Source organism: Myxine glutinosa, chromosome 4, assembly GCF_964187855.1.
Source record: "Myxine glutinosa chromosome 4, kmMyxGlut1.1, whole genome shotgun sequence".
NCBI lineage: Eukaryota > Metazoa > Chordata > Myxini > Myxiniformes > Myxinidae > Myxine > Myxine glutinosa.
The window spans coordinates 186,369,571-186,395,733 of record NC_136264.1 but is presented as its reverse complement, the minus strand read 5'-3'; the positions used below and the strand labels follow the sequence as shown (position 1 = coordinate 186,395,733).

General features: G+C 43.0%; 1 protein-coding gene across 2 annotated transcripts in view; it reads left to right on the top strand.

The window, feature by feature from the left end:
• The window catches only part of LOC137425997 (nicotinamide riboside kinase 2), a 52,167-nt gene extending 26,713 nt beyond the window's left edge, over window positions 1-25,454 (top strand). For both annotated transcript variants that reach the window (XM_078776803.1, XM_068114719.2), the window contains exons 5-7: window positions 19,020-19,091; window positions 21,101-21,207; window positions 24,222-25,454. In XM_078776803.1, coding sequence (XP_078632929.1) covers window positions 19,020-19,091; window positions 21,101-21,207; window positions 24,222-24,349 — 307 coding nt within the window. In that variant the 3' untranslated portion in view covers window positions 24,350-25,454. The remainder of the gene's footprint in view (window positions 1-19,019; window positions 19,092-21,100; window positions 21,208-24,221) is intronic.
• The last annotated feature ends 709 nt before the right edge of the window (window positions 25,455-26,163 follow it).

Here is a 26,163-nt window from a genome sequence, read left to right as displayed (position 1 = left end):
CTATTTACCTGTGTCAGGAAAAACCATATACAGAGTAAATTTTAGGATAACCGACCAAGATAATCGTATGATATCCTTTAATGATGAAATTATATCCATCAGAATTCACCTACGTGAAGTTTTTCAATAAATAAATAATGGTTATTGTGAGAAAACACGAGTTGGGAAAATATAAAATAATTACAGGGGAGGGCATGTACCTTTCACCATACTATACAAGGTATGTGGGTAAAGGATACTATAAACCTAAGAGACAACGAGGTGTAGGTCATCAATTTCGAAATAAAGGAGATGGGATAATTGATACTCTAATGGGTATTGGTTCAACCATCCTTAAACATAAAGACCTAATTGGTTCAACTGCTTCTGCCGTGGGCTCCGTTGCGGGTGCTATAAAGAGTATAAAAGATGCTCAAAAGGAGTCTCATAAATTACAAGCAATCAAAGAAATAAAAAAGGTAAAACTCAACTATCTTCACAAGAACGACAAAAAATCATTAAAATACTTGGGTCAGGGTTTCAACGATTTTAATACTATATAAATACAAGTATGGAAGCGATTGATAGTATCTATGATTTGGATGATACAATTATCATTTCAAACTCCACAAAAAAGGAAGACTATTTTAAGGTAAATGCTATAACAGGAACAGACTGGAATTCAAACGGAACAAAAAGTTTTGAAATAAATAATCAACAAACTTACTTGAATATAGCTGATAGTTTCTTGCTGTGTAAATTTAAATTCACTAAGGCTGCGAATAATACTAATGCTACACTCGTAAATGATTTCTTCTGGAAAATGTTTGACAGTGTCCGCCTGTATATTGGAACACAAGAGGTTGAAGCGGTTGATTATGTCTCTGCTACATCTGAAATGATGAAATTTACACTATATTCGTTTAGTGATAGAATGGGTAAGGGAGCTGTTGAAGGTTTTATTCCTGATATGTCAACGGGTACAAACGCAGACCCTGGTTATAGTCAAAGGAAGTCAATGTATAATGATGACGCAAAAGCTGAGAATAGTTTTACCGTAGCAGTACCTCTGAAAGGTATATTTGGATTTTGTGATTATGATAAAGTTTTGTATGGGCTTAAAATTAGATTTCAACTACAAAGGAATGATAATGTAAATAGATTGCTTTTTGGGGTTGAAAATGCTTTTGGAGAAAATAATAAATTTGTTATTAATGATTTGTGTTGGTATATCAGTGAATATACTCCTAATCTTAAAACGGAAGAGATGTTAAATAGAAGACTTAACTCAAAGAAACCGCGAAATGTATCATACCTTAAAAGAAGATGTCAACACGTTAAACTGGTACACACTACCTACACTTGGAATTTGGGTGTTCTTCAAGTAAAGCCACGATACCTCTGGCTCATTTTTAAAAAACCAGATGGAGAGGACGGTACTAATAAGAATAATGCCCTGAGTGATAATGCTAAGGTGAAACAACTTCGGGTTTCTCTTGATGGCACATTTTATCCGCGAGATAGATTGGAAATTGATTGGGAAAAAAATGATTATGCGGCAGCCTACAAGTCCTACCAAAAGGTGTGTGAAAGTAATGGTAATAATGATCCTATTTTGGATATGGTTGCGTTTCAAAAACTTTATACAATCTACGCAATTGACCTGAGTTCTCAAAAGGAAACTATAAAGTCTAATCGAGTGGATACTTCTCTATACATTGAAAGAGGGGAGAGTGAAGAGGTTAATGCATATTGTTTGCTTTTGGAGGAAACAGAATTACAGATTAATACAGATAATGGTGTTATGATTAATATCACATAGGTTTTTTCTCATAAATAAATGGTTGGGGTATATGTTAATCAAATCAATCTTAATAAATTAACATCTTGTATTCAAAATCAAAAGCCTTGTATTATTAATGTTAATACAATTCAAAGAAAAGGAGCTGTAAGAATTGATGTTTTACTCACACACACACAAGTAAAAACACTAAATGATGTTGGATCACTTAAAATTAAAATGACGAAACCTATGTTAAAGAAATATTCAATAGACGAGTCAAGAGGAGGATTTCTCCCGTTTCTAATTCCTTTATTTGCTGGTTTAAGTGCGGCGGGAGCATTGACTGGTGGTATTTCAGCAGCGGTAAAAACTGCTAACGAAAGGAAGGCACAACTAAAAGCTCAAAAAGAATTGGAAAGACATAACAAGGAGTTGGAGAAACAAATTAGTGGAAGTGGTGTAATTGTAGATTTTGCTCAAAAACTTGAAAGTCTACCTGATAAAGCTAGATTGTTGGTTGGAGATATGCTTTCCTCTATCGCTCAAGCGGGTGTTAAACTAACTAAACGGGGTAATGGATTGTATCTTTCTCATAAATAAATGGATAAATGGTTTAAACAATTTGGAAAGAATACAACGTCAAATATAGAACTAGCTAAGTATTGTAAAACACTAAAAATTGATAATGTGGTTATTTGTATGAGAGATGAATTAATACATATAAATAAGAATACAAAGAATATTATTATGAATTTAGACACACAGAATGGTTCTCATTGGGTTTGTATTCATAATAGTCAGGATAAATATTATTTTGATAGTTATGGTATGCCACCACCTGTTGAAGTAATACAATTCTTACAGAATGGTGTTTATCAAACATTTCAAGTTCAAGAAATTAATTCTAAATGTTGTGGTCAATTATGTTTATATGTATTATTTCAACTCAACAATAATGAAAATTTTTATGATATCATTTATAATCTAATATAAATGACATGTTGGAAAAGATGGTTCTATCTTTGGAAAATCCTCTCAGGATATTGATTTATCAAATTATTATACAAAGGCACAGGCTGAACGACAAAAATATAGTGTAAGTAAAAATATTAATATGAAGAATACTTATAAATTAATCAATTATCCAAACCCTACAGATGCAAATGACTTAATTAGATTTAGTGATTTATCACAATATATATTTTTAAAGAAAACAGCACGTTTTGTTAAACAAGTAAAATTTACAACCACAACACCTGGTTATACTGACCATACACCTTTCCTCATTGAATTTAACTACCTGCTTACAATTGAATTTTATAAAGAAGGACATATAGTTAATATGCGAATTAATAAATGGGGGTATGATATGCCTGATTTAGGGTATAATTGGTCTTTTTCAATAAACATAGAAGACCTACATGATTTTAATCAGTCTCGTAAAGAAGAATATTATCCACTTGGTGAGGATAAGGATTTATGTGGAAGTACAATTAATAAACAACAAATACATGGTTTTAAGAAAAGAAAAATATATGATAGTATAGCGATGGTTAGCATGACAAAGAAGGAAGGTCATGAGATAAGGATAGAAAGCCAAGGAATACAAACCAATTTGGTAGTGGGAAGATGGGGTGGTATTACCTGTCATAATATTAATCTCACATATATTTCTGATACATAAATGGCAGGAAGAAGACTACAAGAGAATTATAATTTTTGTATTCAAGGATACCTACAAGAAAAGGGTGCTCGGTATTACATACCTTATGATTTGGAGCATATACATGGGAATTTTGTCATAAAAAACTGGCCTTATACTGATATTGTTAAACCCACAAATAGAGACTTGTTTAAAGTATTAAATAAAAATGAACTTCTCAAAGTTATGAAATATAAAACTCTTTTAGAAATCGTCAACAAATCTTATTGGTATCCTATTATGAGAAAAATAATTATAGATACAAGAATATCTCAAAATCCAGATGAGTATATGTATAATATTCTTTGGGGTTTAAACTCAAGGGTAGCAAGGGATGAGGAAGGAGTTGAAGAAGAGAAGGAGAAAAGAGAGAAAAGAGAGAAGCAGGAGAGGGAACAAAGAGAGAGGGAGGAGAGGGAGATGGAAATCAGAGCGATTCAAAAAAGAGTGGATGTATTACAGCAAGAAGATCAATCTCAACTCACCGAAGAGGAAAATAAAGAAAGAATGAATGCTGTGAAAATATTGATATCAAAAATTGCTAAGATAAATGAGGAAGGAGTTAAAGAAGAGAAGGAGGAAAGAGAGAAAAAGGAGAAGGAGGAAAGGGAGAAAAAGGAGGAGGAGAGGGAGAAAAAGGAGAAGGAGGAGAGGGAGGAAAGGGAGCAAAGAGAGAGGGAGGAAAAATATAAAAAGATGGAAATCAGTGAGATTCGTAAAAGATTGAGTGTATTACAGCAAATAAATCAATCTCAACGCACCGAAGAGGAAATTAAAGAATTAACAACTCTTATGAAGATAATGGTTTCAAAAATAACAATGTCAATGTCTTCAATTTCAGGGAGGAGATTTAAACGAGAAAGTGATGAAGAAGAAGAAGAAGAAGGAAAAGATTATGTGATTGATGATGTTGGTGTCATTGACTTTAGTTAGTTTTTATTTGTAAATAAATGGAGGAGAGAGTGAAGGCATTCCTTAGGATTCTTTATGTTTTAAAAATAAAGATTGAAATGTATATGTTGAAAACCAAAAAGGTTTTGATACTCTGTCGGAATTTTTCTGATAAATAAATATGAGTTATTGTCTCAAATGTAAAAAGAAAACTAAATCTAAAAATATCTCTTATGTTAAAGCTAAAAATAATAGAGTTTATCAAAAAGGAATATGTCAAGTATGTGGCTCTAAAAAGTGCCAATTCATCTCTCCTAAAAGAGGAGGAGACATACAAAAGTTTCTGTCAGGAAGTAAATTTACAACTGGAATTCCAGGGGAATTACACCTTCCAGGGTATTCTTTCTGTGGTCCAGGAACAAACTTGGATAAAAGATTAGATGAGGCTGACAATCCTAAACCTTGGTCTAAACCTACAAATAGGGTTGACGAAGTGTGTATGAAGCATGATATTGCTTATGGGAAAACCACTACGTTGACTGAAAAACATAAAGCCGACAGCGAAATGTTGTATAATTTGTCTTTGATACAAAATCCAACGTTGAGAGAGAAAGTTGATAGGTTTATTGTGAGAAATTTGATAAATGCTAAATTGAAACTTGGTCTTGGTTATTCCTCAAAAAACTATTAGGCTCTAATGATGTCATCAAGACTGAGGAGCTTTTGGCTGAAGAATTACACAAACCTATAATCACAAAGTTTAAAAGAAGGAAGGTTTATTCTAAATACACCGACCACATATGGTCCGCTGATTTAATTGAATTGAATAATGACAGGGGATACAGGTATGCTTTAACCGTTATTGATTTGAGGAGTAGATTTGCCTGGGTTGTCCCTTTAAAAAATAAAAGGGGTGATACTTTAATGTTAGCCTTTAAGCTAATATTTGATCGGGATAAAAGGAAACCAAAGAAGTTATGGACTGATGAGGGAACAGAGTTCTATAACAAAATATTCATGAAATTTCTTAAGGGGAAGGGTATTAAATTATACAGCACCTTTAATGAAGGAAAGGCAGTTGTTATTGAGCGTTTTAATCGTACTTTAAAAGAGAAATTATATAAAAAATTCACACAACTCGGTTCTCAAAAATGGGTGTATTTAATTCAGGATATTGTAGATAATTACAATAATACAGTTCATTCATCAACAAAATCAAAACCATCAGAAACATTTACAAAATTAGAATATGAAAAGGAGATTAATTTGAGAAAGCCCAAGTTCAAAGTTGGTGATATTGTAAGAATATACAAATGGAAAAGCCATTTTGAGAAAGGTTATACAAAGAGATGGACTAATGAATTATTTAAAATCGTTGATGTAATGGCTACAAACCCTTGGACCTACAAATTATATGATTTAAATGGAGAAGAAATCTTGGGTTCATTTTACTCGCAAGAATTACAAAAACACAAGTAAGCAGATAATACCCTTGAAAATAATAAATAAATAAATAAAATGTAATGGGGATACGTTTTTAAATCTGTGAACCCCAAACACAGAATCCCACAACTTTTTAGTTGGGGCTTAACTTTTGTGTGTGTATAATGGGGATACGTTTTTAAATCTGTGAACCCCAAACACAGAATCCCACAACTTTTTAGTTGGGGCTTAACTTTTGTGTGTGTATAATGGGGATACGTTTTTAAATCTGTGAACCCCAAACACAGAATCCCACAACGTTTCAGTTGGGGCTTAACTTTTGTGTGTGTGTGTGTATGTGTGAGTGAGTCATAATAATATACAAACCCTAACCCAACCCCATCCCTAACCCAACCCCATCCCTAACCCAAACCCATCCCTAACCCAAACCCATCCCTAACCCAAACCCATCCCTAACCCAACCCCATCCCTAACCCAACCCCATCCCTAACCCAACCCCATCCCTAACCCAATCCCATACCCAATCCCATCCCTAACCCAACCCCATCCCTAACCCAACCCTAACCCAACCCCATCCCTAACCCAACCCAACCCTAACCCTCACATTCAAAATCCCAACCCTAACCCAACCCCATCCCTAACCCAACCCCATCCCTAACCCTCACATTCAAAATCCCACCCTAACCCAACCCCATCCCTAACCCAACCCTAACCCAACCCCATCCCTAACCCAACCCATCCCTAACCCTCACATTCAAAATCCCAACCCTAACCCAATCCCATCCCTAACCCAACCCCAACCCTAACCCTCACATTCAAAATCCCAACCCTAACCCAACCCCATCCCTAACCCAACCCCATCCCTAACCCTCACATTCAAAATCCCACCCAAACCCTAACATAATCTTTCTTTTCTTCTTTTTTAAAATACGTATTTCTTTTTTTTCCTCTTCTACCAATTCTGTCTTTCAAGGCTTTCAAGTTTGAAGAAGTAGAAATGGGAAGAAAGAATTTTCCAGCATTTTCTTCCTCGAACTTTCTTGATATTGCTTAAATCAAGCGTCATTAAATAATGAACATTGTTCATTGCTTTAGAATCCAAAGAGTCTCCAAGAGGAACCCCACAGGTAGAGTCTCCAAAATAAAACCAACTTTCCAAGTTCCCAAAGTATAACCACATTCCTGTTGAGCCTCCAAGATAGGTATCACAATCCGAGTCATCAAAACAAAACCCCCATTCCGAGTCTCCAAAAATATAACCATCTTTCCAAGTCCCCAAGGTAGAACCACAATTTTCAGAAATATTGGGGGTTTCCGTGATAAGTCTCACATAGTATAACTGCGGACCATCAGGGAAAACTTCCCTTTCCCAATTTTTTAGGGTTTCTATGATGTGTCTCACATAGTATAACTGCGGACCATCAGGGAGAACTCTCCTTGCCCAATTTTTTAGGGTTTCTATGATGTGTCTCACATAGTATAACTGCGGACCATCAGGGAGAACTCTCCTTGCCCAATTTTTTAGGGTTTCTATGATGTGTCTCACATAGTATAACTGCGGACCATCAGGGAGAACTCTCCTTGCCCAATTTTTTAGGGTTTCTATGATGTGTCTCACATAGTATAACTGCGGACCATCAGGGAGAATTCCCATTTCACATTTTTTTAGGGTTTCTATGATGTGTCTCACATAGTATAACTGCGGACCATCAGGGAGAACTCCCCTTTCCCAATTTTCAGAAATTTGTGGGTCTCCAATGTATGACTTGTATTCTGGCTCATCAAGGTAGAACTTGTTCAGTGGGTTTTGTTTTGATAACTCACAACAAGTATTGTTACAGACGCGGTTGTGGATGTTGGTTTACCGAGCGGTTTGGTATGACCGCGTCTGCACGTTTACCCGATTATACTCGAACGTTTGCCGAGTCGCGCTACGCTAGATCAATGAAGGAAAAGGACACAACGGCTGGGATTAAAATGACACGACACCAGGGATACGGTTCTCAAGACCTCCGGAGGAGGTTATAATATGGCGGAAGGTTAGATTACAGGAATGAGAGGGACAGCATAGAAAGATAGGCACTTAGACACACTTATCTTATTCCCGACAGACCACAGATAAACAGGACAAAACTGACTCACACGGGGATTGATGGCAAGGAAAGCGGGCAGTCGATGGCTCAAGGTGCACTCTTGGCTCAAGGACAGAATCGACCCGGTCCGGTCCAAAGATGCGGGGAGGTATCGTCGCGCTGGGGGTGGCGTCCTTTGCTCTCCGTAGTTCAGGCGCATCTGACTTCACATCCGGTAAGTCGCTGCGTATCTCCGGCGGGGAGTGACACGCCCTCGGCTCATTAGCTCCGCCCCAGATGGAATCGGCCCGTTGCTTCTCATTGGGTGCGGGGGGTTACCGGCTCCGCCCTTGACGAGGGGCCGACAGGCAGCCCCTTCGTGGTAACCCCGTCGGCGCACATGGGCAATGGCGGCTAACCGAGCCGGAGTGAGGACGCACACTCCCCGCGCGTGCCGTTGTTGTAGTTGTTGTAGTTGTTGTAGTTGTTGTTGTAGTTGTTGTTTGGGGAAGAAGATGGGAGGAGGTATGGGAAGGTCCTAAACTCACTACTGGTGCCATATAATCACATTCTGGTGCAACGAAGAGTCAGAATTAATGGAAACGAGTCCTTAACTGACATAGACTAAGAATAACTAGCAAGATGTCCGAAAGTTGTCTACGTGAGATGCGGTGGACCTGGGCACGACATTTAATGGGGGAAAAAGGGGAAGGTCGGTTCTACAGAGTGTTGTTTACAGACAATGGGACTAGGGAATGGGGGATTGGGGATAGTTGGGGAGTATTGGGGAAATAGGGGAATATTTACAAGCGGACATGGAGGCCAAATCCCATATCCGCAACATTGCACCCTTCTCTACCCTCGGGGCGTCCCGACCCGATAAATGTTTACCTATTTTAGTGTGGCACTCAGATGTAGTTCCCTCTACTATTAACTCTACCCTGAGTGCGACAGTTTTACAGATATTCACAAATGAGTAAATATGTCCCCCTGCGACGTTGCACCCTTCTCCTCACAGAAACACACCCACAGGATAACCGAATCGCGGAAAGAATTCGCAAACTAAACATACAGCCGGTAGGGAGCATTATTTACACAAGACTACACTGATATTTACACTACGATCCAGGACCTGTTTTTGGAGGAACACATGCAGATGTTATGCATAGAGAGAGCACGCATGCCAGCATCGATACACCAACCCACGAGTGCTCTGTGGCCTTACGGCCTTTAATAATGTGCAGAGCACCCCTTCCAAGCACCAAAAGCACCACCCCAAGCACCAATCGGTGCAGTCACCATTGTTCATTAAAATAAAAACAACAACCCCTAACCCTGCAGGTGTCTCTTGCTCTTCGTGTGGTGCACTTGGCCTTCTTGCCTCTTTCAAAAAAGAAAGAAAGGCGCCAACCGCGTCCATTTCTTTATTGTGGCCATCAGGGGGCCAACTATAAGTGGTTCACCTGTATGGCATAGGTGCCACGTTGACCCATAGGTCCATCCACGGGTGGTGCTTGGCCGCATAAGAACTGCGGTCCATGGTGGGTGGCCACAAACATTGCGGTCCATATGGTGTATCGATCCAGGCAGCAAGCAGCGAAAGTGCAGGCCCACAACTGCGAAGCCAGCACCTCTCTCTCCTCTCTCTCTCTGCCCCAAAGCCAGATCCTCGGAGGTGGGAGACAAAAGAAGCAGACAAGTGAGTAAGGTGGTAAGGGCGCAAAAGTGCACGCAACACAAGGTAATGCACACTAGGGGCACATGGGAACCAGGTGAGACAGGTACGTTCCTACCGTACGCTCCCCCCCCCCCCCACCAGGTAACCTACATGGCCCCTCCCTTACCCCTTACTGTATCCACAAAACACAACACTACCCATAAACATCTATTTTACTAATCAACAAACGTCCCTACTGTCTTCCCCGTTCCTCCCATAAACCAAATTCGTCTTCTCTCCCTCCTAACCAATCAAATTTGCTATTTCCAACTCTCATCAAAATTTGCCATCTCCAACTCAACATCATAATTTGCCATTACCAATTCATCATCAGTCCCTCCTAAGGAGGGAGAGATGGAATCACCCCAATGTCTCATCCACGTCGTGATGCGTCTCACAAATCCTCACAGCAATTCTCATTTCCTGCAACAGAACAAAGAAAACACAGGTGTGGAGTCATCATCACCACAGGTAAGTGGCTGCGTATGGTGCGACAGGTTCTTCAATCCTAACTATTTCCTAAATGACTTTAACAACTTTACACTACCCGGGGTCTTTCTCCGGCCAAACCATTGGCCCTCTTACACTATGGGTTCTAAAAAACCAATTCCCATTGGCCAAACTGTGGTGCTTTTCAATTTGGGGTCTCACTCCCCCGATTCATCTCTCGGTGCCCTCGCACAATTTCTGGGCCGCGGCGTGTACCTCTCCCAGCGGGTCTACCCACCTGCACACCTCCACCACTGCAGTTGCCTCCGAGCTTACCTGCTCCTTACCCTAACCTAACTACCTGGGGAAGGCCCTCTGGCGCTCTCCCCACTCGGTGCCCTCTCTGGCACTGGGCTACCCGGGTCCGTCCTCCGGATCCTCGGGCCCCATCCACAACTCTACCGGCTCCCAGAGCCCACCTGCGGCCTCACCTGGCCGACATCCTCACAGTGGTGGAGTGCCCAACCAACTACACACACTAACAGGCTACACGCCCAGCCATTTCCACAACACTAATGCACCCATCCACAACACCATTCTGCATCCGCACCACAAATGCCAATATCCAACCACAATTTACCTATACCCTCTACCTAACACTTACACTACCCGCCCCGGGTATCCGTGATGGGGGTCCACTCTTCCCCCATTCACACCTTCGCACCATGCACACCACTCCGTACCACTTACTCCAACTCCCTCCACACACCTGTACTTGCACACCTGTGCTCTCACACCTGGTGCCACCTGCACCCTTCTCTCCCCAAGCGCATTCGCGCTGATCAACACACTCACTACTCATACACTGCTCCACACACCTGTCCAGTTGCACACCTGTGCAATTCTCACACACACGGCATCATCTCAGCTAACTACTCCCTTCTGAAACTTGCGCTTCCCAGTCGTCCCTTTAAACTATTGCGCTCCCTCGTCATTATCATCCATACTAATCTACCTGCGTCCCCACTACAGGTATCAGTCACTAACTAACCTTAACGTCACCTAATGTCATCTTCGCTAGATCCCTACCAATATAACCTAACCCACCCGGGCTAGTTTTCACTGCCATACACCCCATAATCTATTGCTCCTTTGCCCCCACTATATGGGAAGGGTGGCAAGGATGCCACCCTTACCCACCGGGCCCATCGCTCACTACCAATTTTGCACATCAAATTTCAACAAATTAAAAATTTGCCAATCACTACCCATCATCTGCCAATCACTACTGCCAATCCCTTGCCAATCATCAAATTTTGTTTTTCTCTAATTTTGGGTCCAAAACACTAACCTCATCACCCAGTCTACTCACTAATGCCTCTCGGTGCGCCAATTCCTGTCCAAAGCCCGGCTTCGTACAACCAAGCCATGAATGCGGGTTGTTTGGTGCCAGCGGCTGGATACGTCTCGCACTCGGTGCAGGGACGGGGGCTTACCCGGGCCGAGATCCCACGCACCATCTCGGCGTGGAGCCATCCAATGTCCCGATCTCGACCTGCCGGACTGCCTCAACAAAAAGTGGTCGCCATGACGACCCTTTCTATCGGGCTGCCCGCTCCGCCTAGTGGAGCACGGACGCGGCCGTTCAAAGCGAGGCCCAGCACGCACCGAGGGCCCGATTCGGCTAAAAGTCGACCTAACCGCTGCTCCGTTTAACGTCGATGCTTCACCTGCATGCTTACACCCCGCAGCCCGTTCCTTGCTCACACATCCAGCCGTTCCCATGCTCCTCGTACCTTTCCTTACACACCCAGGTACCCTCATTCCACTCACAGCCTTGGTTACACACCTGACCACCGAACACTTTGGCACACATTCGTTGGTCGCACACCTCACCAACACACCTCTTCGCACCCCCTCCTCGGTCACCTCCTCTGTGACAATCACAGGTGTGCTCTCCTTCGCACACCCAACCACGTGCCTCACCACCAACTCCAGCGTGCATTCCCACTCACGCTCTACCATTCCAGGTGTGCATCCTTCCATCCCGGGTGTACATCCTCGCTCACCTGTCACAACCAACTCACTCTCCTTGTCACTCTCACTACTCTCACCTCCATTCTTGACAGCGCACTCACCCTTACTCTTGACAGCGCACTCTTTCCTCATGCACCTGTCCGTCACACACCTTTCTCGCGCACACTCTCCCGTTACACCCTCTGTAACACTCACCACAGGTGTGCATTCTTCCTTGCCTTTGACAGCGCACTCTTTCCCCATGCACCCGTCCGTCACACACCTTTCTCGCGCACACTCTTGCGCACACTCTCCCGTCACACCCTCTGTAACACTTACCACACCACGCTTCCATGTGCTCCCTCGCACACGTGCTACGACCGACTCACTCTCGCCAGCACCCTCACTCCTTGGCACGCACTTTTTCCTCACACACCCCAGAGTCGGACTTTCTCGCACACCTCCTTTTTCGCACACCAGACCTGTCGCACACTTCACCAACGGCCTCTCACGAACACCCGGGTCCATCTCAACCCCCAAGCTTCTTAAATCCCCTGGCGCATCATACGCACGACCATATTGGTCACCACTTACACCGGGTCCTCTTTCTCTTCGCTTCTCCTCCATCACCTGCGAATCCCTCATCCGGTTAATGAGCACATCATTACGATCCGAACACAGACTTTGGACCAATTCTTTTATCTCCTCTTTTATCTCTTTCTTATCCCCTCTCCGTCGCTTCTTAATTTCGCTCACCCCTTCTTCCACTTCTTCTAATTTCTGCTTCACCTCTTTTATTCCCCGGTACGTCTCCTCAAGCTCGTCCTCCAAGGCTACCTTGACCGTTTCCATGTGCGTCCTCACCTGCCGGTCCTTCGTCTCCATTACCTCTATCACCTCGTCCAGCCTCGTTCTCAGTCCCTCACGTACCATCTGACATTCCCTCTTCGTCGCTACCAAGTCATCTTTTAGTTCTTTCTGTGTCGCTTTTAAATCTCCTAATACCGCAGTGTTCCTTTGAACCTGCTCCACTAACTCCGTCTGTCCCACCGTCAGCTGCTCCACCTCCTGCGTAAGGTCCTCTATGCCCCCTTGTAACTTTACAGTCCCCTTTCTCACCTCCTTCTCCATGTGCTCCTTACAGTGCCTCACCTCCTCGCGCACTCCTCCGACCTCCTCACTCACTCCTCTTCTGATCTCCTCTCCCATCACTTGCATCTCCTGCCCAGCTGCCACCCTCATCTGCTCCATTTCCTCCCTGTGAGCATCCAGTTTGGTTTCTACCCCCATTCTGACCCCCTCTATCTGCTGCCCCATTTGTTTAACTTCCCTTTCCGCTTGGTCCCTCATGTCCCTCAATTTGCCTTCCATCCTGTTTTCTAACCCCTCTAACCCCTTTTGCATTCCCTCTATCTGATTCTCCTGGGCAGCCATTCTGTTTTCTACCCCCATTAACCCCTCCTGTATTTCCCCTAATCTATTGTCTAATCCCTCTATTCTACTTCCTAACCCACGTTTCACCCCTTCTATCCCATTGTCTAACCCCTCTAATTTCTTGTCTAATCCCTCACCGGTACCCCTCGCTTCGTCCCTCATTACCCCCAATTGCTCACTCTGAGCCCTCGCTTCGTCCCTCATTACCCCCATTTGGCCCTCCAATCGCTCACCCATTTGTTCCATAAGGGCCCTCATTTGCAGGAGGAAAAGGTTCGAATCCACCAGGGGCGCTGCCACGGTCGCGGGCGCGGTCGCCGTGACCAGCGAGGAGCCATTTTGTGCGTCTGCTACCCTCGCTGCTTCGCTCTCCTCACGTCCCTCAATTTGGTCCTGGACCGACCCTGCCTCACTCTCCTCTACCGGACCCCAGCTGTCTTGATCCGCCATAGCGCGACTTTCAAAATTCGGGTTTTTATTTTCGTAAAACACAATCAAATTTCGCCGTTATAATTTCGAGCGCGTAAAACGCGCTCCGGATCGAATTCTACCTCCCAACACCAATTGTTACCCTAGTGGTACAATTGGTGTTCCAAAATTTGGGCCTAATAAATTTAGTCCCAGGTCCGAATCCGACACTCCTGACACCAATTGTTACAGACGCGGTTGTGGATGTTGGTTTACCGAGCGGTTTGGTATGACCGCGTCTGCACAGTTTACCCGATTATACTCGAACGTTGGCCGAGTCGCGCTACGCTAGATCAATGAAGGAAAAGGACACAACGGCTGGGATTAAAATGACACGACACCAGGGATACGGTTCTCAAGACCTCCGGAGGAGGTTATAATATGGCGGAAGGTTAGATTACAGGAATGAGAGGGACAGCATAGAAAGATAGGCACTTAGACACACTTATCTTATTCCCGACAGACCACAGATAAACAGGACAAAACTGACTCACACGGGGATTGATGGCAAGGAAAGCGGGCAGTCGATGGCTCAAGGTGCACTCTTGGCTCAAGGACAGAATCGACCCGGTCCGGTCCAAAGATGCGGGGAGGTATCGTCGCGCTGGGGGTGGCGTCCTTTGCTCTCCGTAGTTCAGGCGCATCTGACTTCACATCCGGTAAGTCGCTGCGTATCTCCGGAGGGGAGTGACACGCCCTCGGCTCGTTAGCTCCGCCCCAGATGGAATCGGCCCGTTGCTTCTCATTGGGTGCGGGGGGTTACCGGGTCCGCCCTTGACGAGGGGCCGACAGGCAGCCCCTTCGTGGTAACCCCGTCGGCGCACATGGGTAATGGCGGCTAACCGAGCCGGAGTGAGGACGCACACTCCCTGCGCGCGCCGTTGTTGTAGTTGTTGTAGTTGTTGTTGTAGTTGTTGTTGTAGTTGTTGTTTGGGGAAGAAGATGGGAGGAGGTATGGGAAGGTCCTAAACTCACTACTGGTGCCATATAATCACATTCTGGTGCAACGAAGAGTCAGAATTAATGGAAACGAGTCCTTAACTGACATAGACTAAGAATAACTAGCAAGATGTCCGAAAGTTGTCTACGTGAGATGCGGTGGACCTGGGCACGACATTTAATGGGGGAAAAAGGGGAAGGTCGGTTCTACAGAGTGTTGTTTACAGACAATGGGACTAGGGAATGGGGGATTGGGGATAGTTGGGGAGTATTGGGGAAATAGGGGAATATTTACAAGCGGACATGGAGGCCAAATCCCATATCCGCAACAGTATCATCATGGTAAAACTCTTTTTCAGGATTTTGTGGATCTCCAAGGTATAACTCTTTGGCTGGGTCATCAAGGTAGAACTCGTTCTGGGGGTCTTGGTTGTTCAAAATGTCTTCAAACAAAAAAATAACTTCATCCCAAGTTGTGTTAAAAGCAGAATTTTCATTTCGTATCTCAGATACAATTTCCTGTGAAAGAAAATAACAATGTATTAATTTAATACAATATTTTTTATTTGTATAAATCAAGCTCTATGAATATTAAAATAAACTTTGTTAACTCTTACACGAGTCTCATCTAAAAAAAAAAAATTAAAATAAATAATTAAATAAATAACTAATTAAATAAATAAATAAATAAATAAACAAACTTACCTCCATTGATAAGAGGTTCGAGTCCAGTTCATCAATCTGAAGGTTGAGTTCTACACAGGTAGTAGGACTCCAAGGAATAGCAAAGTTATCCCATTCCATTTCGGCATAGTAGTCCATTCTCAAGTGAAGCAGAAAGCGTGTTTGAAAAAGCCTGTGTGGTCGGTGCCTTTTATAAGGACTGGGTGTGTCATTTCCTGTGGAAATTCCCTGGGCGTGTCTTAACTGGAAATGATGTGATGGAAATTCCCTGAAAATGATGTAATGTATTACCTGGAAATGATACAATGCTGAAGAGTTTATAAAGTGGGTGGGACTTAACAAAGTGGGTGGGGTTTAGCAGAAGTGGGCGGAGCTTAGCAAAAGTGGGCGGTGCTTAGAAAAAAATGGGCGTGACTTAACAAAAAGTGGGCGGGTTTAGTAAAAAGGTGGGCGTGGCTTAACAAACGTGGGCGTGGCTTACCAAAAAGTGGACGGAGCTTAACAAAAAGTGGGCAGAGCCTACCAAAAAGTGTGTGGCACTGGAGGCGCTCAAACAAGAACATTGAGGGAGGTTTACCATTTTATCTTAGCTCAGTTAAAATATCTTAATAAAGAACCAAACTCAAACATCTTTTTTGTTAATATATTAGATGGTGAAGAGAGTGGCAAGAGAATTAAATTATTTCCCACGCATAAACAAATATTTGTAGGGTCGTTGTTTGAGTGGGCCAAAGATGATTCACCAGATGATATTAAGAGTAAAAGGTTAAAAGGTCCATAAGGTCAGAAGGATCACAGGTTCACACAGAAGGACCATTGTTTAAGTGGTCTAATGAATAAGGATAACATGTCAAAAGGTTAGAAGGTTCGTAAAGAACAGGGTGAGAGAAATAGAGGTGTTTAGGGGCAATGAGGGAGGGGAAAAATTAACATGTAAGTCAATGGGAAAAATGAGAGTGTCCCAGAAGCAACATATATACACTACTGACCTCACCCCTTATTAACGGAAGAGGAGATGAAGAAGAGGAAGAAGAAAAAGAAGAAAAGCACCTCTATTGTAAATTTATCAATGTTCTACAATTTTGAATTTTTTGAGATGATCTGGAAGAAGCAATTCCTTTTTTTTTTGTTTTTTTCTGTAACTGACAGTGGCAGCGAAAGTTTATCAAGAAAACAAAAACATTCCTTTGTGTCCAAATGCAAGTTTTTGTATAGTGTGGAGGCTCGTGGAGGGGCTAAAACACAGAATGTATCAGAGGACACAACATAACAAAAAGAACAGCAGAGAGAGGGAAGGGGGGCGGCGGCGGGAACTAGCATCAGGGTTGAGGGACAAAATAGAGGGAGACTTGGAGAAATAAGAGATGTGGGGAAGAATGAGGGGTAGGAGAAGACAATGGGTGAACAAGATGGAAAGTTTGGATTAACTTGTGTTGTTTTGCTTCTTGTGACTTGTACAGCTTTAGAGGTTTCTTGTGGCTTGTATCGATATGAAGACCCGAGCGAACATTATCTATCTTGAGGTTTATCTCACAGATTACAAAGTGAATCCAGTATATAGTATACAGGCAACCCCCGCTTAACGTCGTACCGCATTAAGTCGTTTCGTTATTAAGTCGTAGATTAATTAGAGCACGTTTTCGTTTAACATCGTGCTATTATTCGTTATAACGGCGTCTACCCATACATATTACAGTATTGCATCGTAAAGTGACGGGGAACTTACTTTGCCACGCATCGTAAAGTGATGGGGAACTTAGTTTGCCACGCATCATAAAGTGTCGGGAACAGTAGCTACTGTACTTTGCTGCACGGCGTTCTTACGTTGTGAAGTTGGCATCTACAAACTCTATTATGCTAAATAACTCGTGTGATGGGTCCAAAGCATGCAGCAAGTGAGTGTAGTGCTAAGAAATGCAGAAAAAGCATTAGCTTGAAAAAAAACTCGATGTATTAAGGCGATAATAATGTATAATATTCCCAAGAAAAAGATCTGAAGGAATAATCCGAGGGAGAGGTGGACGATTCTGCATCTTCATCATCTCAGTGACTCCACCTCCTCAAACAAGCTTCATTATCATCATCGGTGGGTACAGTACATTGTTAACTTATTATAATAAACTTCTGAAAACTTCAAATGCCTTGTGTCTGGTGAAAAAACAAAAAGTATCGGGAACCTAACCCCCCCTATTTACATTAATTCTTATGGGGAAGCTGGATTCACTTAAAGTCGTTTCGGTTAAAGTCGCACTTTTCAAGAACGTAACTACAACATTAAGCGAGGACTGCGTGTACTGGGTGCACCATTTTAAAACAGTACATTAACACCTCCTTCGGGTCAACTAAATAAAATGATGACCTTGTTGTTTGTGACTTTCTGCTGAAGGTAATAATCTCATTACCTCCGCCTCCGAAGGTGGATGAAGATTGTTTTCACACCTGTTTGTCTGTCTACCTGTCTGTGAGCAGGCTATCTCAAAACGTTATTTATGGAGTCAGACGAAACGTGGTGAACAAGTCGGGTGTGTGAGACGGACAAATTGATTCAATTTTGGTGAAGATGCGGATCCGAGAATCAAGTGATTCTTCACCATGAAGAGAAGGGGCCAAGATATATAGCATGCTATTTCAAAAAGTTATGGACGGATTATGACAAAACTAGGTAGATGAGTTGCATAGGTGACAAGAACAGGCCGATTCGATTTTGGGTCAGGTACAGGTTCAGGTCTGGATGCAGATCCAGCCTATTAGTGGGATACAAAACGTAAACTGTTCTGCCTGGCGGAGGTATGTGCTCTACCTAGTGCCGTTCTAGTTTGCCATGTTTTCCTTCTGCATGGCTCCATTTATAAGTAGTAACACATTGATTGTTGAGAATATATGCAGACCTTTTGATAACGCTCTTGTAGGCAGCTCGTGTTCTAGGGTGCCGTGGGGGGGGGAGGTAGGGTTGTTCAGGATCTTGAAGAGAAAGAATCTGAGAGATTGAGGGGGAATGAGGATCTAGCCTCATTGAAGAGAGAGGTGAGAAAGGAAGGAAATGTTGCAACCTGCAACTCGATGGGAGGGTTGATGAGTATAAAAAAGGTAATTGTGGGGAAGGATGATTACCGGACATAATGGTGCACAGCTACTTGAGACGAACAAAGGTGTGTCAGTGAGTCTAGATTTTGGGTGTTTCACAAGGATGGAATGAATGGAAGAATACATGTGACTTGGAGGAACTGGGGATGGATAGAGGGATGAAAGAGTGGAGGGAGCCAGAGCTGAGAAGTGTGAGAAAGGCCACCAACCTGTCTACGATTAGAGAACAGCGGAGCCGTGTATTTCTGCTTCTTTGTGGGAGATTCCAACTAGCCTAATTGCATAAGATTGTAAACGTGCTTAGCAACTTTCAGGGAGAGTGACATAGTTTTGCAGAGTCGATAAGTTGAAACAAACTGCATTTTCCCTTGTTTCCAGCCCGCTGATCGGAGTGTTTGACCGACGATACTTCATTGAAGTACCTCATGAAGTGTGCAAGAGAAGAAGAAGGTGATGGTGAATTTTTTTTCGTTGAAACTTGACCATGACCTTCATAACCCGTGATGTACTGAAGTTTGTTCACAGCACTAAGAAAATAGAAGTCTAAGAGGGTCCAAGGGGAGGGAGGGGGGGGGGGGTCAAAGTGGGTCCAGGTTTGACCCCCCCAAAATAGGTATTTGCTTTCTTCTCTGAAACTACACATACAATTCCGATGAAACTTTACCACAACTATCACCACCCATGATGTACCGTGATGTACCAATGTTTGTTCATGGCGTTAAAAAAAAATGCCCCTTTGGGCATCTACGGGAGGGTTGCCACCCAAAATAGGTATTTGCTTTCTTCTCAGAAACTACACACGCAAGTTCGATGAAACTTCACCACTACCTTCATCACCCGTGCTGTACCAATATTTGTTCACGGCATTAGAAAAATTTGGGTCTGAGTAGGTATACGGGGTTGCGGGTAGGAGGGGGTTGCCACCCCAGAATAGGTATTTATTTTTGTTTGTTTGTTTAAAGTCTTATGATTATGTTAGTACGATTCTACATTGTGCCCTATCTTCTAGTTTTTTGTACATTATGTCGAGGCTTATATATGAACTAACACACAGAACATATAGGAAAGGAATCAGGAGACAAGAGAGGGAAGCACAACAACAGTAGGGAACAGGGATATCAGGAGATCTGTGGAAGAGAGAGGGTTGGGGTGGGTTACACAGGATAAACATGATTGACACTATAGGGACTTTCAGAAAAGAAAACAGGGAATTTGAAGGTGGTGGATTTGTTCCCACATGATCCCTTGTGCCTGCCTCTGTGATCCTGTTCAGGAGCTATGCTGTCAGGTGCGGGCTTGGCCTCATGGTAATTTGCGTGCCGGTCCAACTATGTTCTCTGCACATCATGAACTACAAAGCACAGGAACAGCAGGCTGGGAAAGTGCCAAGAAGAGGGCGCAGCAGGGACCCCAAAGCATGTGCAACCAAACACACAGCAGTGTACATGCATTTATAATGTCCTGTAAGGCATATCGGACCAGCCGCAGTGCACACCCATTTGCCTGTCAGATGATATTTGCTGGGCTGCACTGATTGGTGGGAAAGCCAGGCAAATTCCATACCCGGACAGTCAGTTAGCCTTGAGCATGCCAGATGTCCATATGTGGTCATGTCCTCAACATGTTGCGAACTTTGGGCCCATTTATGCCATGTTGTGGGATGGTGATTGCTGCAAGCTGCTCAGAATGGAAAAGTACACACAAGGACAGATGTCCATTGGGGAAAGACTTAAGATTGGAGGCAGGGGAAAGGGGGAGGCGGGGCATAGACACAGACAATGGGGTGGGGGAGACGAGGGGTCTCAAAAACGTGATCGACACATTATCGCTCACTGGGGGGGGGGGGGGGGGGGGGGAGTGTCGTTGAAGCTGAAGGGAAAGATGTATGCTGCATGTGTGAGAAGTGTTATGATTTATGGGAGTGAGACATGGGTAATGAACGTAGAGCAGCAACGAAGGCTGGAAAGGGTGGAAATGCGAATGGTTCGGTGGATGTGTGGAGTATCGTTGAGAGAGAGGAAGACAAATGATGAATTGCAAAAGATGATGGGAATATTGCCTGTGATTGATGCTGTGAAGAGAAACAGTTTGAGATGGTTTGGTCATGTGTTGAGGAAGGATGAAAGTGACTGGTTGAGAAGAATGATGGAAATGAATGTAGAAGGAAGTAAAGGATGGGGAAGACCGAGAAAGACTTGGCTAAAGATGGTCGAATAAGAAATGCGGGCAAGGGGGTTAACAAGGGGAGATGCAGAAAATAGGGCAAAATGGAGAAGATTGTCATGGGGCCCGCAAGGCTAACCCCCCCCCCCCCCCCCCCCGCTCTAGCAGGGAAAATGGCGTTAAAATGCCTGTTGCTGTTGTTGCTGTATTCTTATCCCATGGATGTCAAATGTTTTTGATACAATTGTCAGTTCAGATAGAACGTCCCATATTGTGTGCATCCTCTTTTCCCATAGTACGAGGATTTATTTTCGACCAGATCCCCCTGGCTTCTTTGATGGCCACGTGTGGCCGATGTATCAACTCAATCGGAGACAGATGCAAGAGCAACAAGTGGATGTGGGTAAGTCATTAACTCCAAAAGACGTGTCATCAAGACTGTTTTGTTTATCCTCAGGATGTCCTTTAGAAAAATTGTACTTAAAACAGGAAATCACCTTTTTATGTTAATGATCCATTTCCAATTAAATCAATGACAGTTGGGGATGCAAATTTAAAAGGGGCTTTATTTTATGGGTTTGTAACCTCTCCACTATGACATTACTTTGGATATATGATATGAAAGGTGAACCGGGTGTGACCTTGTAGGTGTGCGTTTAAAGGAGATTGGATGGGTGCCTTTATGAACCCCTATCGCCTGGTGTTGGCTTAGCGGTTAGGGTACCGGCTTGGGATCCTGGGTTCAAATCCTGGGTTCAAATCCTGGTAGATCACTGAATTAACACCAGGGGGGTTGACTCAGCCTGCCATCTTTCCAGGGTTGGCAAATTGTGTACCAGTTCACTGGTATTTCTCTGTGTGTTGCAAGAGGCGACTAACAGGATTGGCGGCAGGAAGGGCATCCGGTCGTAAAACATTGCTTCAAAAATGGGACCACGGTGCCCAAAAAAAGGCCAACCCCTGCTCTGTGGGGAAAAAATGGCCTCTGAAGGCGGTTATGAACCCCTACCCTCAGATGAATTGAGCAGATTCTAGAAATTGTACTTAGTAACGAATCATAAAGAACATTAAAACGGCACTCGGAAGAGCTCATACCTCTGCCAGGCTGAACAGTTTAGGTTTTGTAGCCCACTGATGGACTGGACTTGGATACATACCTTAACCAAAACCGAATCGGCTTGTTCTTGTCAACTACCTAACTCACCAACCAAGATTCGTCCAAATCCGTCCATAACTGTTTGAGATATCATGCTATATCATACATATACATGTTCAGTATACCTCTATATACAGTGCCAATAGAAGGTCTACACCCCTTTTCAAAATTTTCACTTTTTGTTGCCATATAGCCTGGAATTAAAATGCATTAAATTGGACTTTTCTACCTTTATTTCCACATCGTAACCCACAATTTCCAAGTGAAAAACAAATTCTCGAAATTTCCGAAAATTTATTAAAAATACAAAACTGGCATATCCTGATTGGATAAGTGTCCACCCCCCTGAGTTAATACTTGGTGGAAGCATCTTTAACAGCAATTACAGCTGTGAGTCTGTTGGGATAATTCTCTACCAACTTTTCACACCTTGATTGGGCAATATTTGCCACATTCGTCTGTACAAAACTGTTCAAGCTCAGTCAAGTTGCGTGGGGAGCGTTGAGGAACAGCAATCTTCAAGTCATGCCACAGATTTTTGATTGGATTTAGGTCGGAACTCTGACTGGGCCACTCGAGGACAATTATATTTTTGTTCCTTAGTCACTCCAGTGTAGCTTTGGCTGTATGCTTTGCATCATCATGCTGAAAGGTGAACTTCCCTCCCAATTTCAGCTTTCTTGCAGAGGACAGCAGGTTTTCCTCTCGGAATTTCCTGTACTTTGCTCCATGTATTTTCCCTTTTATCCTAACAAGTGCCCGAGTCCCTGCTGATGAGAGACATCCCCACAACATGATGCCTCCACCACCATGCTTCACAGTAGGGGTGGTGTTTTTTGTGTGATGTGCTGTGGTGGGTTTGCGCCAAACGTAATGTTTTGCATTTAGTCCAAAAAGTTCCATCTTGGTTTCATCAGACGACAAAACTTTTTGCCACATGGCTTCAGAATCTCCGGAGTGGTTTTTTTTCCCATACCTTAAATGGGACTAAAGGTGGGCTTTTTTGAGTAATGGCTTCCTTCCTACCACCTTACCATACAGGCCAGACTTGTGGAGTGCTTGGGATATTGTTGTCACATGCACACAGTGACCAGTCTTTGCCATAAAGGACTGGAGCTCTTTCAAAGTTGCCATTGGCCTCTTGGTGGCCTCTCTGATCAGTCTCCTCCTTGCTTGGTCATCCAGTTTTGGGGGATGGCCTGACCTAGGCACGGTCTTGGTGGTACCATATGCTTTCCACTTCTTAAAGATTGGTTTGACTGTACTCCAAGGGATATTCAATGCCTTTCAAATATTTTCTACCCATTGCCTGATCTGTGCCTTTCCACAACTTTATCCCGGAGATCTTTTGAAAGCTCCATGGTGCTCATGGTTGAGTCTTTCCTGTGAAATGCACTACTCAGCAGAGGAAACCTACAGAAACAGCTGGTTTTTTTTTTCTGAAATAATCAGAATCACTACAATTTAACACAGGTGCAGGCCAATTAACTTGGTGTGTGATTTTTAAGGTGTTTGGTTACACCTGAGCTCATTTACAATTGATATTATGAGGGGTGTGGACACTTATCCAACCAAGATTATCTAGTTTTGTATTTTTAATTAATCTTTTGAAATTTGTAGAATTTGTTTTTCACTTGGAAGTTTTGGGTTACGATGTGTAAATAAAAGTGGAAAAAGTCTGGTTTAATGAAATTTTAACTCCACACTATGAGGCAACAAAAGGTGAGAATTTTGAAAGGAGGCGTAGACTTTCTATAGGTGTGGTAGATGGGGTATTTTAAAATGTAACTAAATGGTAAGCTTGGACATTGTAATTTAGGAGGTATAATTATTTTATACAAAAGTCTAATGGAGAAGCTTGGAGGAGCAAAATGATAGAGGACAGCTTTGCAGACTGACAGGGGGTAAAAGAGGAACAGGTAGATGAAGCACATGGACTTTCTTGCTATTAGGGAAGAAAGAAAGAAAGAAAAGTATTTTTGCATGTATAAAGAGACTTGTTTAACAAACATCTGAGAAAGTTTTCAGATGACAATACATTTTAAGGTTAATTTGTGTGATTAATTTGAGTGAAAAATAACTTTGAATATTTTAATCTTATAAAGTTCATGTTGGGTCGGTAGTGCAGCATTTTTAATGTCTAATGTCTCGTTAAGCAATCGTGACGTGTTCGGCATCGTACCATGTACTATGTTGCGATAAAGGTTATGCTTTATAGGGGAAAAAGTTTTCTGATGCAGTTTTGTGTCTTTTGCTCCCAGTGTATCTCGATGGAACCCAGCCGACAGAAGAGCTATTTCAACACGTGTCCCAAGACATCACAGAACTTCTTTTGAATTGCAATAATGCAAATTGTAAAGAGCCATTATCAAATAAAAACTTGTTTTGATTTTTTTCTTTTTTAGCTGAACATCATCAGAAAAAGTGTTGGGGACAGTAACTGCAAGGTGTTTCTTTTTCATTCATTATCATTCGCATTCAAAACGGTTTTTAATTATCAATCTTTTGTTCACTTTCTACTTGTGCGCCAATTACTTGTACGAAATGATGGAACTCATGGTGACAGGACTTGTGGTGGGAGTGGCCTGACCCATGGTAGGAGCGGCACGACTCGTGGTGGGGGGCAGCATGACTCACGGCGGGGAGAAGGGGGGGGGTGGCATGACTCGTGTCAGGGGGCACAATCCGCAACAAGGGCAGGCACGACTCACGGTGGTGGAGGGAGAGGGGACAGAGGACAGCTTTGCAGACTTGGCTGCAGTGCATGAGGCAGATGCTGCACGGTGTGTGGCAGAGGCCGCAGCACAAATACGAAAATGTAGCAAGTTGTGTCATCACAGTGGTAGTCGACGCAAAGGCCCTCACCATGATGATGATGGTGTGAGTCGTCGCTTTCGACCAATCTCTTCCCTTCGTTGGCATGCTCACTAAGCATTGTACATTGTGCGATGGCTGTATAGGTAAATATGGATGGTGAGCAGGTGAGCCAGCACCATTGAAGGGAAAATCCTGCACAGAAAAGGGATTAAAGTCATAGAGCCTTCACCATAGTACTGCATTAAACCTGGGAGTGCAGCATTGGCCAAAACATTCCATAAAGCACACACTGCTTTGTATTGTGGGAACAGTTTGCACTTATAAGGTGGGAAGGTCCATTTAAAGTTTGGCTCTGCTGTCTTAATATTTGTGGTGATATCGTATATATATATATATATATGTTTGGATATTTTCTATGGAACAGCTGTTTAGTACATTGAAATTGTTTTAATCGATTATAATCCAATATATTGTCATGATACAACAACACAACAACATGCATTTTAAGGCCATTTTTCCTGCTTGAGCGGGGGTTAGCCTTGCGGTCCCTGTATATATTGACCCAATCTATTGTCATGATGCTCAATGCATATCGTGTTAAAATGTTGACGAATCTCAGGGCTGTTAAAAACAATTTTTTGTGATAAATAACCTGAAAATAAACTTTTGAAAAAGTACTTCCAAGCTTCCGTGTTAACTATAGCTAATGGGAATTTTCAATTTATTTATTTTGGTTTCACAACCATTCTCATCTTATCTCTCTTGTCAATTTGTTTATGCTCAAACAGAGAGAGTTTTCATGTGACATTTAGGTTTCGGAGAATGTGAGGAGCGATGGTAATGAGACAGAGAACTCACTCACTTTGAGCTCTCCCTCGCTCCTGTTCTCTGAAGTGTCTCTTGCACCGGTCTTCCTTGTTTTCACTTTGGGACCTTTCCTATCAGCCTCAAAGAGCTTGCCTGATAAGTTGACTGAGCTCTTGCTTTTTCAGCTGTACAATCTCTCGCTCAATCGGGTCTCCAATATTGCACAGTTCCTGGAGTTCTCGGGTCTCAGTCGCTCAATTTCCTCTCCAAACTCTCACCCACTCAGGTCTTTTTGAGCTTTTGCTCACTCAGTCTCCCACTCTCTGAGGTGTCACTTAGCTCTCACTCTCTAGAGGTGTCGAGGGTGAGTGACATCAAGGGGTTTCTGGTTTCTGAGTGATTGATGACACATTCCTCATCTGACTCCTGAGCCCCTCTCATCTCTTGAAAATGTTGCGTTGTTGCTGGGAGATTGGAGAGTGTTTCTGATACAAAGACGTCTACTTCCGAAACAGGAACTGAGTCAGGTTGGTGAGGTGTATCTACTGGGACTGGACAGAGCATCTATAGAAACCTTTT